General features: G+C 37.8%; 2 protein-coding genes across 3 annotated transcripts in view; one reads left to right on the top strand and one right to left on the bottom strand.

Annotated features, from left to right (window-relative positions):
• Window positions 1-3,440, bottom strand: part of LOC137982512 (gamma-secretase subunit PEN-2-like) — a 3,980-nt gene extending 540 nt beyond the window's left edge. The window contains exons 1-2 of the mRNA XM_068829608.1: window positions 3,290-3,440; window positions 1,113-1,226 (exon numbers count right to left, since the gene is read on the bottom strand). Of these exons, the coding sequence (XP_068685709.1) occupies window positions 1,113-1,226; window positions 3,290-3,341 (166 nt within the window). The 5' untranslated portion in view covers window positions 3,342-3,440. The remainder of the gene's footprint in view (window positions 1-1,112; window positions 1,227-3,289) is intronic.
• Window positions 3,434-17,500, top strand: part of LOC137982511 (nonsense-mediated mRNA decay factor SMG9-like) — a 17,694-nt gene continuing 3,627 nt past the window's right edge. The window contains exons 1-14 of one of the 2 annotated variants that reach the window (XM_068829606.1): window positions 3,434-3,536; window positions 4,360-4,449; window positions 5,615-5,655; window positions 6,966-7,135; window positions 9,266-9,399; window positions 10,438-10,550; window positions 11,857-11,893; window positions 12,336-12,410; window positions 13,184-13,279; window positions 13,616-13,701; window positions 14,776-14,841; window positions 15,349-15,386; window positions 15,956-16,063; window positions 17,076-17,180. In XM_068829606.1, the coding sequence (XP_068685707.1) occupies window positions 3,456-3,536; window positions 4,360-4,449; window positions 5,615-5,655; window positions 6,966-7,135; window positions 9,266-9,399; window positions 10,438-10,550; window positions 11,857-11,893; window positions 12,336-12,410; window positions 13,184-13,279; window positions 13,616-13,701; window positions 14,776-14,841; window positions 15,349-15,386; window positions 15,956-16,063; window positions 17,076-17,180 (1,240 nt within the window). In that variant the 5' untranslated portion in view covers window positions 3,434-3,455. Of the gene's footprint in view, window positions 3,639-4,359; window positions 4,450-5,614; window positions 5,656-6,965; window positions 7,136-9,265; window positions 9,400-10,437; window positions 10,551-11,856; window positions 11,894-12,335; window positions 12,411-13,183; window positions 13,280-13,615; window positions 13,702-14,775; window positions 14,842-15,348; window positions 15,387-15,955; window positions 16,064-17,075; window positions 17,181-17,500 lie in introns of both variants that reach the window. The other variant, XM_068829607.1, reaches the window with a different exon arrangement.

Raw genomic sequence — 17,500 nt, 5'->3', positions numbered from 1 at the left:
TCATTTGATCTGTGTGTTGCAGATTATGTCGGGTACATGACTGGATAACTTTATCAACGCATTGCTGGCCACAAAAATTCAGCAATCGGTAGACATTTCTTAGAAGCTCACGGCAACAAAAAACTTTTGAAAGAAAACCATTTTACAGTTTTAACCCATTGAATTATGGGAGTGAGACTTTACAAGTTTTTACAATGTCTGACACCAGACGATTTTACTTGTCAACTGGTGGTGTGCTGGGACACCTGAAAAGTGAATGGTTTCAGATAGTGCTGTGGCAAATTTGAGTGATTTTGAAATGCTGTTCAAGATTCTAAAGCCTAATGCAAATATCCAGGCCCGGTTTGTTCAAAGCATGGTTAGCACTAACCAGTGTTAAATGCCATGGAAACCTATAGGTTTTGATACCTCTTAACCAATGGTTAGCGCTAACCAGGCTTCGAGCAACCAACCCCAGATGTTTAATAAATCTTATGTTACACCTTTTTTAATCACCCATTGTTCTTATTAGTATTTACAGACTGTAACTTACAAGCATTTTTTGACTTGATAATGACGTTTAGCTGATGTCAAAATGTTGCTGTTTTTCAGCAACGTTTAGCCTTCAAATGTTTTTAAGAAATATTTTATCGCAATCTTTTATAGATACGGGTAATTGCTTTTCCAAATGACTTCTTCGAATATTCATTTTACCTATTCTTTTGGGACTTACTCCACTTCTAACAGCATTCTTTTTACTTGAAATTCACAGAATGCTAATACCAGTAATTTGATTTTGAGATTATTTCAGATCAAAATCATACTAAGCCTGCTGATCAAGCCCCAGTTGTTCAAAAGGTGGATAATGCTATCCACTGGGTAAATCATTTATTCATTGGAAAGCACAATATTGGTTTCACCATGACTTATCCAATGGATAGTGATTTATCAGGCAGATAGCACTATCCATCATTTAAACAACTAGGGCCAGACGAGGAAGTGTATCCAGATTCTTGATTCGTTAGTTAGTTCACAGGCTATATGAACCATGTCTTGTTAATTCAAACTATCTTGGGTCAGCATAAAGATACATTATTATTTTACTTCCTCAGTAAAATTATTGCCATGCTTACATGACTTTAACTTTGATTGCCCTGTGAACGATGGCCTGAAAAATGCTTCCCTGAAGAACCAAACCACGTTGATGAACCAAAGGAATGGGAGCAATGCAAACCCTCCAAGGAAATGTGGTGATGGAATTAAGGACAACTTTCACAATGAAACAAAGTACACCTTAGGTAGCTAAACTTACTGAATGTGGAAAAAGGTTTTACGATCATTTAGCTAACATGTTTTGCTTGTGTCTAGGACTGCATTGCTTGAAACATGGTTAAGAGATAGTCATTGGTTAAGTAGGGATAAAACCTACAGCTTGTCATGATATTTAACAATGGTTAGCCCCGACCAGTCTTGAGCAATGCCACCAAGTTTCAGATGTCCTAAGTCAACGTACCAAGGTGTTTGGTTATTCTTTTAACATCCGGTTCTAACATTGACAACAGCGCTTAGACCTAATCACTAAATCCCAAATAGAAGTAGCTACCGGTACTAGAATAGAATTTACTGCTGTGCTTGATTCTATAATACCTGGTTACTCATTCGCATATGAATAGGGTATTATGTTACATGTATATGCATAAAGATAAAATTGGACTGGTATTTTAAAATCACTCTGCCTACTGTTTGATATGAATACTTAATAACTGCTAACCGTATAATTATGTGCTACTATGTGTTATCACCAAATTGCTGCATAATATGTGCTTTAACACTGTATCGTGGGAGACGAGTCAAAACAATGTTGTTATCATTATGTGATAGAGGATATCTAAAGTTTCATACGTTTGAACTGCAGTTACGTCATTCTAATTGCCTGGGCTCTTTAGGCTTCTCTGTAATAGAATACAAGTTGCTTGGTGATGCCTGAAAGGGCAACTGAAAAATCAGAGTCCTTGGCAGGAATCGAACCTATGACCTTTGTAACACCGGTCAAATGCTCTACTCATTGATCGGCATGAGCTACTAGAAATCACTGGAGAGCCTAGATAAACCTGAACAAACGACCTAGCTTTCCAGTGAGTTCAAGAAGATCAATGAGTAAAGCATCCAATCGGTGTAACAGAGGTCATAGGTTTGATTCCTGCCTAGAACTCTGATTTTTCAATTATTATCCTTTCAGGCATTGCCAAGCAACTTGTTTTCTATTACAGAGAGGCCTAAAGAACCCAGGCAATTAGAATGATATAACTGCAGTTCAATGTATGAAACTTCATATGTTCTCTGTCACAAATAACATTGTGTTGACTTGGATTTTATCCTTCCCACCGGCCGTAGTTACTAAATCAAGGAATGACCTAAAATGACGTAAAACAACCTAAAATAATCTAAATGACCTAAAACGTCCAACAACGGTATCTAAAATGATCTAATTTTCTCATTTTCCGTCATTTTAGATCATCTTAGGTCATTCTAGATACCATTGTAGCTCATTTTAGGTAATTTTAGATACCGTTGTACAAGGCTGCTGCCTAAGAAAATTTTAAAGGGGCCCTCAGAGCTAAATGCTGAGAACTTAGGAGCCCAACATATGAAGTGAAAGGTGTTGCTGTGAAAAATTAAGGCGCCCAGAGCTATTCTTTGGGAGCCCCAGGCTACCGGGCTCCTGTTAGGCAACAGCCTTGTTGTAGGTCATTCCTTGTTTCAGTAACTACTTCCCACGGGTGCTCTACACCTTTCCATCATATTGTGCATTTGCTTCATTAATTTTATTATTGCGACAAGCACTTTCAATAGTTAGAAAATGCTGTTACCAATTAACCTCAACGCGACTATATATAGACCTTCTAAGTGAAAGTTAATGGGATAACTTTTAAAGCTGTTGTGAAAAAGCCTATTAAAGTTGTTCCATTAACTTATATTTTTTTTCGCTTTTAAAAATCGTTTGATATCCGGAGTTCCAATATGTACTGCACACTCTATATATGTGTTACACCAAATCCTGAATAGGACTTCCATCTGATATATGAACTACAATCTGCGTAGTTAACTAGAATGAGAATGTTGCTATGTTAAATATGCACAAAACACCGTACAATAACTTAAGGTGAGTGTTTTACCACGAATAACATAAGCTCATAACGTCTGATTGTAACGTATCATTTATGATATGTATAAACAGCGTCAAAAGAGGAAGAAAATAAAAAACACGCCTTATCTTATTGAAAACGATAGAGGAATTGGTAAAGGATATATTTCCGACACAAATTGACCTTCTCTTCGTCAGAGACTTTTCGTAAATCCATCCCAACACTTTTCGCCGACAAAAAGAAGAAGTGATATCATGAAGATCTTCCCATCATGCAACTGTTATGAGTAATTTTCGTTTATCACTACATGAGCTACTAATAGAATTCAAAATGGAGGATCAAGACAGAGGGTTTCGCCGTGGTAGGGGAGGCCGCAGAAGAGAAAGAGGCTACAGAGAAAGATCTTCAAGGGTAGGGTCAGTGGTCTAACGTGGCTGACCCTCAATTTGGCTAACCCTAGGCTAACCCAAACCTTTGCTAATGATAACATTAGTCCTAAACACTATGCTTTAGGTAATTAATGTTTAAGCCTAAGCTTAGCATTTTTGTAAAGGTTTGGGTTGTTTCAATTATGTTAAAACAATGACCTGCAACCTGTACTTTACACCCTCTGATCATGGACATGTATGTAACTGCCATTAAGACAGAATTTGCAGCACACATGTTGGTGGGCTGGACTATCAGGACTTAATGTCATTTAGCACAAGCTATTGTGACATTTGTGAGATAAAGACACAATTGAACGGCCAAGAGCTACAACAAGTTGCAAAAGTAGTGAAGACACTTCACCTTCTTGGGGCGTTATTAATTTCCCTAATATCTCTCACACTGCAGCCCCCCTCCCCACCTTATCAGTGTTGCTAGCAAGACAAAAAAATGTTGGGAACTTAAGCAGTCAACATTGAAAGGGGGAGAGGGGAAAGGAAGTGGGAAAGGTTTAAATTCTAGATACGGCGGGCACTGGAAGCTAGAAAAGGTGTTTTTTTAATGAAAGTGTCTCAACAATTTTGCAACTTGTTGTAGTGTAATGTTCATACGATAAGGTCAAGGAATGTAAACGATTCTGCAAGTGCACAACAGTCTTAAACTATTAATGCCTTGTTTATTATGGATAGCACCCACTGAGATTACAATGTTGTAATCTTCATTCTTATAGAGTGAGTCTAAGTAAAATATAAATAAGATTATGGGGAAGCTATGTCTTCTTGTTGAAGTCTTGGTACTGTCATTGCAGGGAAAAGTTGAGGGTGCTGCATCAGGAGTCCAATCATCTACCCCACCAATGAAAACTCCAATTATACTGACCAAACCTACTGCAGACAGAGTAAGATCACTTCCCTAGATGCATTGATATAAGATCATTTCCCCAGATGTGAAAGTAAAGTAAAGTAAAGCAACCATATTTAACGTCGATAACTCGTAACAGTAATTCAACTGACAAACCTGAGGTCGACGGTGCACTCATTTTACTCCCTCCTCGCCATCAGTACTCTGTTTTACGAGTATTTAAAGCTACTTAAGCTACACAGAACGGAAAGAAGTCGAAAATGTGAGATCAGGGGATCAAACTCAGGACCTCTTGCACCAAGGCCGCGCACTAACCGACTGTGCCATCCTCGCTCCTGTGCACGTTGATGTTATTAATTTTGTAATGTGTATTACACGGTTATTACAAACTCCTATTATTATTGGTCAGAAAGGTTTTTGGAGCCGTCTAGAATTAATGCACAACTGATTAATAATATTATGGCAGGTTTGATTCTGTGACTCATCATTCAATTCACCACTTGCATAAATCCCACAATACACCTCTTTTACCCCCCCCCCCTTCCCCCCCCCCCCCCCAGAAATTTGCATAAACATTGTTTTCAATTTCTCTTGGGACATCTTCGTGTCCAAGGAGATATTGAAACCAATAATTATGCCAAATTTTTTTGGGTTAAAAGAAATGTATTATAGGATTGTACAACTAGCGAATGTTGGACAAGTTTGTTTTTCTTGGGGTACCCTTGTTTTTGCCGTGTAAAAGCAACTTTGGATTTGATCTTCTTGTTCAAATTTTTCTAAATATAAGTAGAGCACTAGTGCATGTGTTAATAAGCTCAAGAATTAATTTAATTGTTGGTGAAACGATTTGATTGCGCACGAATCAGCTTGTGGCATAACGACCATAAACCGATAGCCCTTGGAGTTTAGGAGGAGTGGACTTTAGTTGTATTAGTACTTTAATAAGGCAGGTACAAAAGTCGGACTGGATCAACTTGGATCGCTCACCTTGGATTGACGTAAAAAAAATGGTAAGGCCTTGAGAAACCACCCTAGCCCTAATCTTTAAGGTAACCTTGGTGAAATCGGTGCAAACGTGGAGTAATTTTGGCTTACACAACTGTTTTCACTGGATCTGATGTGAGCCATCTGAGTTGAACCATTCTGACGTTTGTACCTGCCGGCTTTAATGTGCACTTTCTTAATGCTAATTCTCTCCATAGGGACAAGAAACTCCAGTGAAGCAAATTTTAATAAAACCAAGGTGACTATCATTGAAAGTGTTAGTTTACCTGATCTTGTTATGAATGTACTTTGGAAAAATGTGTACCTTTCAGAGAGTGCAGTGCAGTGCTGTTGGTAACTGCAATCCTGGCCATAAGTTGTTGGGACACCTCCCCTTTTGTGCTCTAAAACCCACGATTTCAACTACGTCCTTGACGTTTTAGAAAAAGATGAATAGAAGCAACTGTAATTGACCCCCCTCCCCCTAGCAATGTTGAAAGAAAATGAAGCTATGCTGAAGACCAGATCGGATGCGGTTAAAAAGGAAAAAGGGACAATAGAAAGTTGTTAGACGATTGTGTTGAAAGTGAACATGATCGCTGAAGACGTGAATATCTCTCTTATTGTCACTTTAGTTGGAGAATACTCTTCTTGGAGGTGAACAATTCTTTTTTTTTTAAGATTTTTATCAACATTGGCAGGGGGGAGGGGGACAAGTGGGCGTATGTGGTCTTGGTCTTGAGATACATATAGGCTGCCTGTGAAGTCATCTGCCGTGAACCCTCCCGACCCTTGTGACCAGGATTGTGTATTGTTATGAAGGGGCCACTTTACATACCCTACACATAGTAAACAGTAGAGGGTTTTCACATGACGTCACGGCAGCCATGTTCGTGTTCCAAACTAATCCTCTTGGAATTGAACTCTATTTTTATGCAAATAGTTTCTTTTGTTTCATCAAATTAGCATTTATTTTAGTCACATGAGTGAAAACGCTCTATCTCCACTGAACCATTTGATCAAACTTAATGATTTAACCAAAGTCAAACAACAACTTACACAGCTTCAACAGACTGAAATACACCCAGTTGGCAAATACTTCACGGCTGACCGATGACATCACATTTCCACTGACCAAGCAGAGAATGACTTTAAACTCAGGTTGTCGAAATATCAGTTGATAAAATATTATTAATGTCATCAATAAGTCCTTGTTGGGTCTACTCTGAGTCGTATGATCTTACTTTATGTAGATTTGACATGACTCTTAGGTTCAAACCTTGGTTTGTCAAAGTGCATGATGCATCTTTTAAGTTGTGTTACTGGAGAAAAGTGGTTTTGGTCAACAGTTATTTGTACAAATGGCACAGCCATTTTTACTATGTAAATGGGCTTCATTATCATTCAATTGAGTGACCTTGTACATGTATCAGTACAAGCAACAGCATGATTGGCAGTTGTTGGCACTATTCACGTCTCACTTGGGCTGCAACTTTGAACGGAAATGTTGAATGATTCATGTACTTTTGTTGACTGACGGATTTACTTGATGTGTGACATCATTTGAAGGGAACCATCTCAAGATCCACAGACCATCGCAAGCAGACCCAGTGGGACACCCTCTGCTGTGCGGAGCAAAACACTTGCAGTTGATCATCAGTCAAGCCACACATCAGACAGGTCTGCAGGTGGCTTGCAAACTCATAATATTGGTGGAGTGACAGCAAGCGCAGCGACAGGTCTGCACAGCTTCAACTTAAACTACAATCTTGGACAATCAATGGAACAGCAAACCCTTATCCCCCCAAATCAAGGATGAAGCTGCACAAAAGACAAAACACGCCACTTTCCCATCCTTGATTTGGGAGGGGGGGGGGGGGGAGTACAAATTTTCCATTTATTTTGTCCAAGATTGTAGACTCAACAAATACTCTATGAACACACAAATTTGATAAATTGTACACTACAGATACAGTCTGACCTCTATTAAGTGGCCACCCTCGGGACTTTGAAAAGTGGCCGCTTAATAGAGGTTGGCCGCTTAATTAATAGAGGTACAATAATAAATTGGATAGGAATGGTAGTAAACATGATCTTATTGACTCTATAAAGCAAAATGCTTTTAAAAAGTGAACATATATGAAGATAAATCCAAAATTCATTGTAGCAAAACATCAAGTGCATTTCCGGCCCATGCATATTTCTAGCTCTAACACAGGGCACAACTAGTTGAAATGCACAGTATTTCTTTGGGTATAATTATAATGTACAGAAAAAATGCAAAACATCGTTGACAAGTTTCTTAGGCCTTTTTGCATCAACAGTTGATATGTAAAAAAATTTAGCTCAAGATATTTCACGAATGATTTATTTAAAATAATCCGTCAACGCTCTTTGCCGTTTTGGGATGGGGAGTTGTAATGACGAGATCACGTCATTTGCCTTTCCTACAGCTAGGGCAAGGTCTTGGTACCCATTAAACTGGGCAAAGTGTCGGAGTTGGTCAGTTACGCTGTTGTGAAAGGCAAGCGCGTAAACAGAGGGGTTGGCTATGGTTTAGAAATTCCATGCGAGTACTGCTTCACGGAAGACGAGTTCTCAATTTAATGGTTAAAATCAAAACTTGAGGAGCAAGGATTTTTGTAGATTTCTAGTAGTAATAAGGTTTTCCTTTCCTGTACAGATTTTGGTTGTAACAAAATAGTGGGTCAGCTCTATCTATTGTTAGCTATTGTTTCATTTGTATACCACCGGACTTTGCACGTGTACGCGGCTTGTGACTCATTATAGTGGAGATAAATGGCAGTTCTTGTTTTCTTGTTGTTATCAGTTATCACCTTATATCATCTGTCACCATTTCGCTTGGAAAGATAATTTGCTGGCCGCTTAATGGAGGTGAAAAACCATATAAATAATACACTTGTGACAGCAGAAAGGTGGCTGTTGAATGGAGGTATCAAATACAGCAGTTTACTGACAAACAAATGAGGACTTTGGAAAGTGGGTTAATTTCTCCTGCTATTGTTAAGACTATGAAATATTTTTAAGCACCAACATAGAAACTTGTAAAGCATCTGTTTCCTGGTTTTGATTGGAGTCAACACCGTTGACAACAGTTTCAAATGTGAACAGCTATTCTACAATCGCACTTACAGTGTAACTGTATGTTTGGATCATGGAATTTTTGGACTTTGGACTTTGGATTATGGAATTAAACAGACATTGACCAAGATATTGCATCATAAAAAAATCACTGAAATACTGTCAATTTTGAAGGAAATCAGAAATTCCTTCGTAGCCTCTGTTTTTTTACATTTCGACCCATGTTTGATCATCATCATCCTATTTGTTTACCCTCAGATTTTAGAGTAGCTTTACGTAGCTAGTATCTCCCTGGGCATCTACCCTCCCATCCATGATACACCGCAGAGAACTGACCAAAACACTGGCCGAGAACTCCATGCCCTTATCTTTGCGAATAGTGTAAGACCCTGAGTGTTGGTTCCAAAGGAGTGGAACGCACTACCTCTGGCATTGCAGCCCGGTGCTCAACTGGTTTGCATGCAGTGAAGGCTAATTCCTGTAAATGTGCTTTCAGTATACAACGTTATGAACATGTTTTTCCAACAGCATGACTTTTTAAAGCAAACGACAAGTTAGGGAGAGAAATAAATTGCTAATTATTGAGGGAACTGGTAATAGACAAAGGGAATGGGGCATATTTCACTCTGACAAATTAAGGTTATTTGCAGTCCTATAAGGGATAAGTGCACTGAGGAATCAATGACAAATAAAAGGGTGAAAGAAGAACTTAATTGAACACAATTTAGTGACAGTAATATCAAATTTATTGTTTCACTTCTTTTCAGGTGCAAGCTCAAGCATTGATGCAGTCAGCGCAAACCTTAGTTCTCTGAAACTTGGTGTTCCTGATCATGACAGGAGCCCACAGTTAGTGAAACTACTTGATGAGAACTTGCAGTGGAATGACAGTGCTTTAGAGGTGGGTCAATAAATCAACTCTGTAAATAATCATAAATTATTATTATCATCATCATCATTATTATCATTATTATTATTATTATTATTATTCTATCAAGTAATAAAAATTATGTCAAAAATGAGTGCGAGTGTTTCATCACTGGTTCCAAACACCCCTAGAGACAGATGAAAGCACGACCCCATAGATCTTTTGTCCAAGTGCAAATTAGCCTACCAAGCCTCGATACCATACAATGAATTGAAAAGAATTCTTGCTCTAAAATGAGGCTTGGTAGGCTAATTTGCACTTGGACAAAAGAATTATAAATGTGACCGCCATTTATGAATAAGGTCTATAGGCAAACTGCTTTTATTAAGGTCCTGCCAGGGGGGTTCCCATGTCACTTGTCTGGATTTTAAAAGGTCTCATGTCGGTACTCTCAATGTTTCACGTTGCTGTGACCGTTGTTGTCGGAAATTTAAAGAAAGGATGTCGTTTGTTGCAATTTCACTTTAAGTGATGTCGCTACTTTTTAGGCCATGTCACTTGTCGGAATTTACCCTGGCAGAGCCTCTTTATTGTTTCGAGGTGTTTGGAACCCCTGATGAAACACGAAGCACAAGTTTTTGACATCATGGCTTTTTCGCTTGTTTGTTATTTATTTGTTTGAGCAGGTTGAGGTTTTGGCGGCTATTCAGCTGATGTGGACCAACATCTATCTCAACAATGTTTTTACTAAGTATGAGTTCTTGATCTGTAGTTTCAGTGGGTATCAAGATACATACACCTGACCAAAATGGCGCTCTCCGATTGGCTAATAACCTTATGAATTATTAATGCATTTGAGAAGAATACATCAAGCTTCATGCAATGTGCATCTTGCACAATGGCAATATAATGCAATGCAAACAGCATGCACCAATTCAAGTTTCAACATGTGCCCAATCATTAGGAACCCTAAAACATGATATGTTGGGAGGTCCATTGGAAGAAATAAAATATTAATGTGTTTTCAAGTGTCATTGTAAAAAGCTTGTTCCTTTTGTATTTCCTTTTTAGATCCTTGTTGATCAGACAGATTTCCTTGTGGTTGGTATTGTGGGTCCCCAAGGTGTAGGAAAGTCAACTATCCTGTCAACTTTAGCTGGCGCAAATCCTTTTACTGACTCAAGGTTGGTAAAAGTATATTAAGTATTTTTGGTGTTTAAATTAAAGAGATGAAGAAAGTACACCATTTCTTTTCCCACTAATCACTACAGTCTCTGTGTCAAAGCAAGTTCTAGTGTCAAATTGTTGTCCTTAAAGTCGACTAGCATCGAGCTTTTCCTTATAACATCGCTGCTACAAACATACAAGTCACAGACAGAAGGATCAATCATTAAAGATTTAACTCTCTGACTGGTAAATAGATTCTTCTTATTACTACAAAAAGCAGCACAAATAATAGTTTAGAGAACCTGGATTTTGATATTGTTGTAGTTATGAGGTTAATAATGAGTAAAAACCATTTTTCACCTGAAAGGCTCTTTGTCTGAAATAGCTTTTTTTAAAATGCAGAAATACAATTGTACTGCAAACTTAAAAAAAATCATGGCTCATTTTACCACAACTTGTATCAAAGAAAGGTTGCTGAGAGGAAGAGTATCCAATGCTTGCAAACAGAAAAGGCTTAGGCTTAACAATAGTTTATCATTGGGGGGGGGGGGGGGGGGGGGTTAAGGTTGCAAAACTTCCACATGAGGAAAAAGAAGAAGAAGATGAACAACAACGACAACAATAACACTTCAAGAACTCAACTATAGCCTCAGAGCTCCATTCTTCCATCAGAATAGAGTTCTAAAGTGGTGACGTCATAAAAAATTAAAATTTTGAAAGAACAACATCTGAAAGGCATAGTTGCCAAAAACTAGCATTGTGGGGCAAATTGTCTCAGAGATACTGGTCCGGTTTTGCTCTGATGACTCCACTCAAATCCTTCTAAATTTGACTCAGTTCCTGAGGTTATCTACTGAGTCAAATTTAGAAGGATTTGTATACTAGAGTCGTCTGAGCATAAGTGGGCTAATATCTCAAAGACGTTTTGCCCTGAAATGCTATTTTTGGCGAGTAGGCCCTTCAGATGTTGTTCTTTCAAAATATCCCAACAAATCCCATAATTTAACAAATTTAATTTTTTATGATGTTACACTTTTATTAAAACTCTATAAAGTGTATTAATTTAGACTACTACTACTCCCCCCTGGAGGGAACTCTGGTCCATCTTAGGATTCCTCCTGGGTAGGTAGAGGGAGAAGGAGCAAGTGTGTAGAGCAAAATTTCTTGCCAAGGTGACATCACTGACTCTGAGAATGAGGATCTGGGATACTTGCAATTCGCCTCAGTACTACCAAACCTCTAAGACTGAAGAGGAAAGTTCAAATGTAACTGTAACAGTCCCACTGACATATCTTTTTGTTTCATTTCTTTTTGTCCATGCAGATCTCCCTTATTCCCTGTACAGTCAAGACAAGTTCAGGTTAGTTCACAAAACTGACCTGTGTTTAAAGGAAAAGATAAAGCAAGAACCTGCACTTATTGTCTTCCCTGGGTTTGCATCCCCACAATGTTCCCAATCCAGATTTGGAAAGTCGCAATTTGACAAATTTGCAAGCAGAGTAAAAGTTGTAGGACAAGCTCCCAGTCTAGATATTAGACCAATTCGGCTAACTCAATGCTGTACCCAATTCAAATCTTTTGGGAATAAAACGTTTTGTTCCAAGTATTTCCATATCATTTAAATGTGAATGCTTCATTTTCATGCAAATTCAACACACAAAGACTCTTAACCCTGAGAGATTTGAATTGGTTACATAATTGAGTTAGCCGAATTGGTCTATTGCATCTGACAACAACACATGGATGTCAGATTACTTAATTACTAGTTACAAATGGACCAGTATTGCCATTGTGAATTTCAGGAAGATGGAACTAATCAGACTTGTGGTATGGATATAGCTGTAACCCAAGAGAGAGTGATTCTTCTGGATACACAGGTAAAGCTCCTGTATTAGTAACTGATTTTACTGTTACAACAACATTTTTTAATGGCATTCTGAAGAAGGGTCGTGATAAAGTGCTTTCATAAATGAATAAATCAGTGAATCAATGAACAAATGAAGAAAATGGTGTATATGAAATGAATCATATCTTGAACTGCAGATAGAGCGAGTTTCAATCAAGTGTCGTAAAACCAAAACCAAAGTACCGTAATTACTTTGGCTGATCAAAAAGGACGGAGACCATCCAGTAAACCAATCAAAACTTGAAGTAATTACATGTAGCAGAGGCGAAGCACAGGAAAGTGTGCATGCATGAGCCACGATTGGTTTTGGTTTCACTTCTGATTGGTTGAAAAAGTGGCGCGAGAACTTTGAACCAATCAATGAGTGAAGTAATGCAAAAGCAGAACAATTCCCTTATTACTTTCAACACTCAATTGAAAATCGCTTTATAAAATAAAGTTCACAACTGCGAAAATCGTAGCTCACTTGATTTCATATCCGCAGTTAATTATGTGATTCATTTCATAAATAATTTTATATCATTTCATTCATTGATTCATTCATCACAGGAACCTTTGAACCCACAAATGACCAGCTCCCAACATCAGTGGCTTCACAGCTCAGTTGGTTAGAGGGTCACACCAGTATCGCGAGGTCACAGGTTTAAACCCTGTTGAAGTCTTCATAGCTCACTTAATAGTAAGTTTTTTTTTTTAAACTCAACATTTGTAAATCTTTCCTGTCTCTGTATTGATTCCATTCAGCCATTATTGAGTGCAGCAATCCTGGATCACTTGATTCATCATGATCGCAATATTCCTCCTGAGTACACTTCACCAGAGAACTACAATGAGATTCAGGTAACTTGCAACCATTCTATTTGCCTTTCACGTAGCTACTTTGTCATGCTTAAGCACAAACTATGATACATATATGTGGGTAGCCTGTACTCCATTAAGTAATTTGTTGTTTTGCTATACAAAACCTTAGTACTGGCAAAGTGGAATGAACAATCACCTTTCACTGTTGTAGTCCATTAAGTGTTTAGCCATTAAAGGTTTCACAGTGTACTCAAGTTTTTCCTTCTCCACAAAAAGCCATTATTATTATTATTATTATTATTATTATTATTATTATTATTATTATTATTATTATTATTAATGCTTTTTCTATTAACATTATTCTTGTTTTTCCAGTCTTTACAGATTGTTACATTCCTGTTTACTGTCTGTCATGTGATTGTAGTAGTACAGGATTGGTTCACAGACCTTAACATCATGAGGTACATGTAATTGTGGTAATTATGTTGAGAATTGGCTTTCCTCAAGAACTTCCATTTTTCGTCGAAACCATCTACCGGTATTGTTCAAGCTTGTTTAAAATTGTTCATTGATTGTGAAGGTCCTGACAATAAGTGACAGTGTCATCAGGAATGCTGGAAAAAAATTCTTGCCATGATTCTCAACTTGATTTAATGACCTTAAAAGACCTTTTTAAAACCTTTGTGGATCTTACTAAGTTCATTCTACTCGCATTATATATTTTCTGAAGGATCCTAATTAGTTAATGTTTTAGCAACTGGAGTGTCAAGTATTTATGAGTCAATGAGTCAATGAGTCAACGAGTTAGTGCAGTTAATTAAACCATAAAATGAAAGCTAAAATTTCAGAGAGTGCTTAGGCCTAATCACTGAAACGAGGGCTTGGGCTTAATCAACAAATTATTGCTATATTGACTGTGAGTCCATTGACTCATGACTCATGACTCATGACTCATGACTCATTGACTCATTGACTCATTGACTCATTGACTCATTTGACTCATAAAACATGCGTTCTCTAGCAACTAAGGACCTCCAATTTAAACATCCTTTAACATTTTTCAAAGAATTGTCAATATCCTCAAAGATCCTGTTAGGTTTATTACCAAAGGAAGCCCAGGTGATTTTTAGCAAAGAACGGTGACTGAAAATAAAGCATTTTCTCTTTTAACTTTTCTTGACTCCACCACATATTTATTGCTGAGTCCACTTCCATTTGCTATCTATTATGCTAATAATAATACTTAATAATTATTACTAAAAGCAGCCTTGCTAAAGGGTCACAATGACAAGCACTATTTACCATATCTATTCTATCTATTGGCACCATGCACCTCTTTGGCTATTAAATACTATGTCATATCTAATGTGTGCTCATTATTCTTCATTACAATTGGCACTTTTTTTCACAAGTCTTTTTCTTCAATAGCTTTGGACTGATCTGCCGAAGTCGGACTTCCATGTATTCTGACATTGCTTTCGCCAAGAATTCTTGGAGTCCTTTGAAATCTTCCTTTTTTAATTCTTGCTTGTTAGGCTTTTGAAAACTGCTGAGATGTTAAAGCCATCATCTACAAGCCACGCAAGTCATGAATCTTCAGGGTGAGATGACAACAATGTCTAAATTCTTGGTTGCTTAATATACACGATTAGTTCAGAGGCTTTTTCTTTTGGTTGGTCTTTTTGTGGCACCCCATGATCATGATCATGAGCTTTAAATTTATAAAGACTTGTATGGAGCAAAATAACTACAGTTGTTTGAAAGATAATGTATGTATTTCTAGAGAAACAACACTGACACTAAAAACTCCCTGAAAAAATCACTAAAAGGAGCACAAAAATAAAATAAAATAAATGGAGGACAAGACACGCAAGAAATGGATAAAGGTAAGCAGTTCTTTCTTTCAAATGCCCTTGTTGTGCTCCATACAAGACCTTGTATTTTTGTCTATTGTTTAACTTGGGGTGCCTGCGGTCACTCCATACTGAAATGGAACTGAAAAACCTATGACACACATGAAACTTTATTCATGGTTTTCAGAGCTTGATCAGGTTTTTAATATTCAATGAAAATAATAATTATCTAATGTTTTTTGTTTTGGTCACCAGCTCTCCTGACGATTCTGATGAGCAATATCCAAACATCGGTAAGACAGAACACTGTCACAGTGACAGAAAAAGCTATGTGGGTCATAAAATCACTCCTTCACATCAGATTATTTCAAAATTTGTAGAGAAAGTCACTCATTTTTTCTTAAAGCCCAATCACCAACAAAAAATATATATAAACACAAAACGGTGTTCTGTGGCATTTTCAACAAAAAATATCAGCAGCTTCAATTTCCAGATGCCACATACATGTAGTCTTTGACAGCTTCTATGTGAGCAAACCAAACTGGCTTGGTTGACGGAAGGAGGCAGCTTTTGGGAATGCTTTACCCTGTGTGAAATGCAGTAGTGTAGCAGCTCTCGTAATCTGCTATTGTTTGGTATTGTACAATTTAAGCAGCTTCTGTTGTTTTTTCAAGTCTAAGTCATTGTTTCAATCGTGTAGTCTTTTGTTTTTGGCTAGTTTAGCCAGCCAATCACATTATATGTTACCAGAGCTGCGGCAAAATTCACCCCTAAAATGTGTTAAATTATCTATGCCTTCAATCATGAAAGGTTAGACCAAGATTTCAATGTCCTAACCAAATGATAAACTTCTTGATTGCAGTGTTTGTCTACAACAAAGCTGCAAGGGAAGATTTTCACCACGAGAATCTTAGCTCCATGCTTTGTGTCACAAGCACCATGTTTCAGCACTCCAGACTGAAGCTAAACAGTAAGCCAGTGTCATACTGTTTTTCTTAACAATAGTACCTGTAATATTAACTCTCTCATTCCCATGATCTAAACGGTCATTCTCCCAACTAGTCTGGATTTCATTGTTTGGTAATTATAAGAATTTAGTGTTATATCAAGATCACACCTCTTAAGCTGATAATATTCTTCATTCTCATTACCTGTGTGACTGACATATCATTGAAATTGTGAGGAGGATTTACATGCCGGTCACTCCTTGGAGCCAAAGAGATAATTATTAAAGCAGAATGACCAAAGCTAATTTTCTGCCTATGTAGCAGGTTTCTCTTGACTTTTGCGGATTAGATATTCCTTTCTACCTTTCTATTGAGCTTTTATTACATTAAATTAATCTTGGGATCAGAGTAAGCATACATGAAGCGTTGAAAGTTAAAAAGCACTGGCCTTCAAGCTCAAATCCTTTGCCCAGTTGTTAAAAAGCCATTTGAGAGTAATACTAAATTAACTACCAAATGAGGTTTAAATTTTGCCAGTTAACAAAGCCTTAAGGATGAAAATGGGTTATTTAACCTCCCCACCCCCAATTCTCTCTTGAATGCCCAAACGTTCATGGTGTTGAGTGTGATGAGCTTAGTTGGGGTTAACATTGATTGCAGAGGGAGGGGAGGTGCAAAGGTACAAGTTGTTAAGGAAGAAGGAGTGTAATTGGCCTGGGATTGTAAATCGTCCATCCCTAACACAGGATCCAGAGGAGTTCTACCCAATCGTGAATCATAATTAAAATCTTGCAAGTAAAGTATCACTTTGTGTGTTAGGTCCATTGCCTGCATGTTTGGTCTCAGTGAATAGACGGTGAACGAAACCGCAATATTGGGTACTCGGTGTCACTTCAAAGGCCTCGTTTGTAGGTACTTCATTTGACAGACACACATAAATAGTGAGATTTGCCATGTATCATCCAATAGAACTCTTCTGGACCCTGTACCCATGCTACTTCGATTGATATACTCTCTGTTTTTGCATCATTCCAGGTGGTATTTCTTTGTTGAGTAGCAGCTTGATGCCTTATAGGACTCTTCCAACTTCGTACGATGACATGAATATCTACCTACTTCCCCTTTATCAACCCCATTCAGGTAAGAGAACAACCCAAATAGCCTACGTGTAACCGAACCCTCCCCCCGAAAGAAAAAGGGGGCAGGCTCGGGAGGTTCTTTCGGGGACAGGGTACGGCTACACGTAGACTGCAACCCAAACTGAGATTCTGTGTTAAGTGGCGATTTACTCTCGATAAATACATTTGCTCTTGTGTGTATTTTGTTCTTGTGCCTTCCACATGTTGACGTCATTTGTGATGTGTAAGGGAGCTTTAGATTTGACGTTTTAAAGCGAAAGAGAAACAAGTTGGACGTTTGTAAAGATACAAGTCGGACTCCTGGTAAACTTTTATTAAATT

Source organism: Montipora foliosa, chromosome 13 (assembly GCF_036669935.1).
Source record: "Montipora foliosa isolate CH-2021 chromosome 13, ASM3666993v2, whole genome shotgun sequence".
Lineage (NCBI taxonomy): Eukaryota > Metazoa > Cnidaria > Anthozoa > Scleractinia > Acroporidae > Montipora > Montipora foliosa.
Note: the sequence above shows the minus strand (reverse complement) of the source record. Positions and strands in the feature narration are given on the sequence as shown.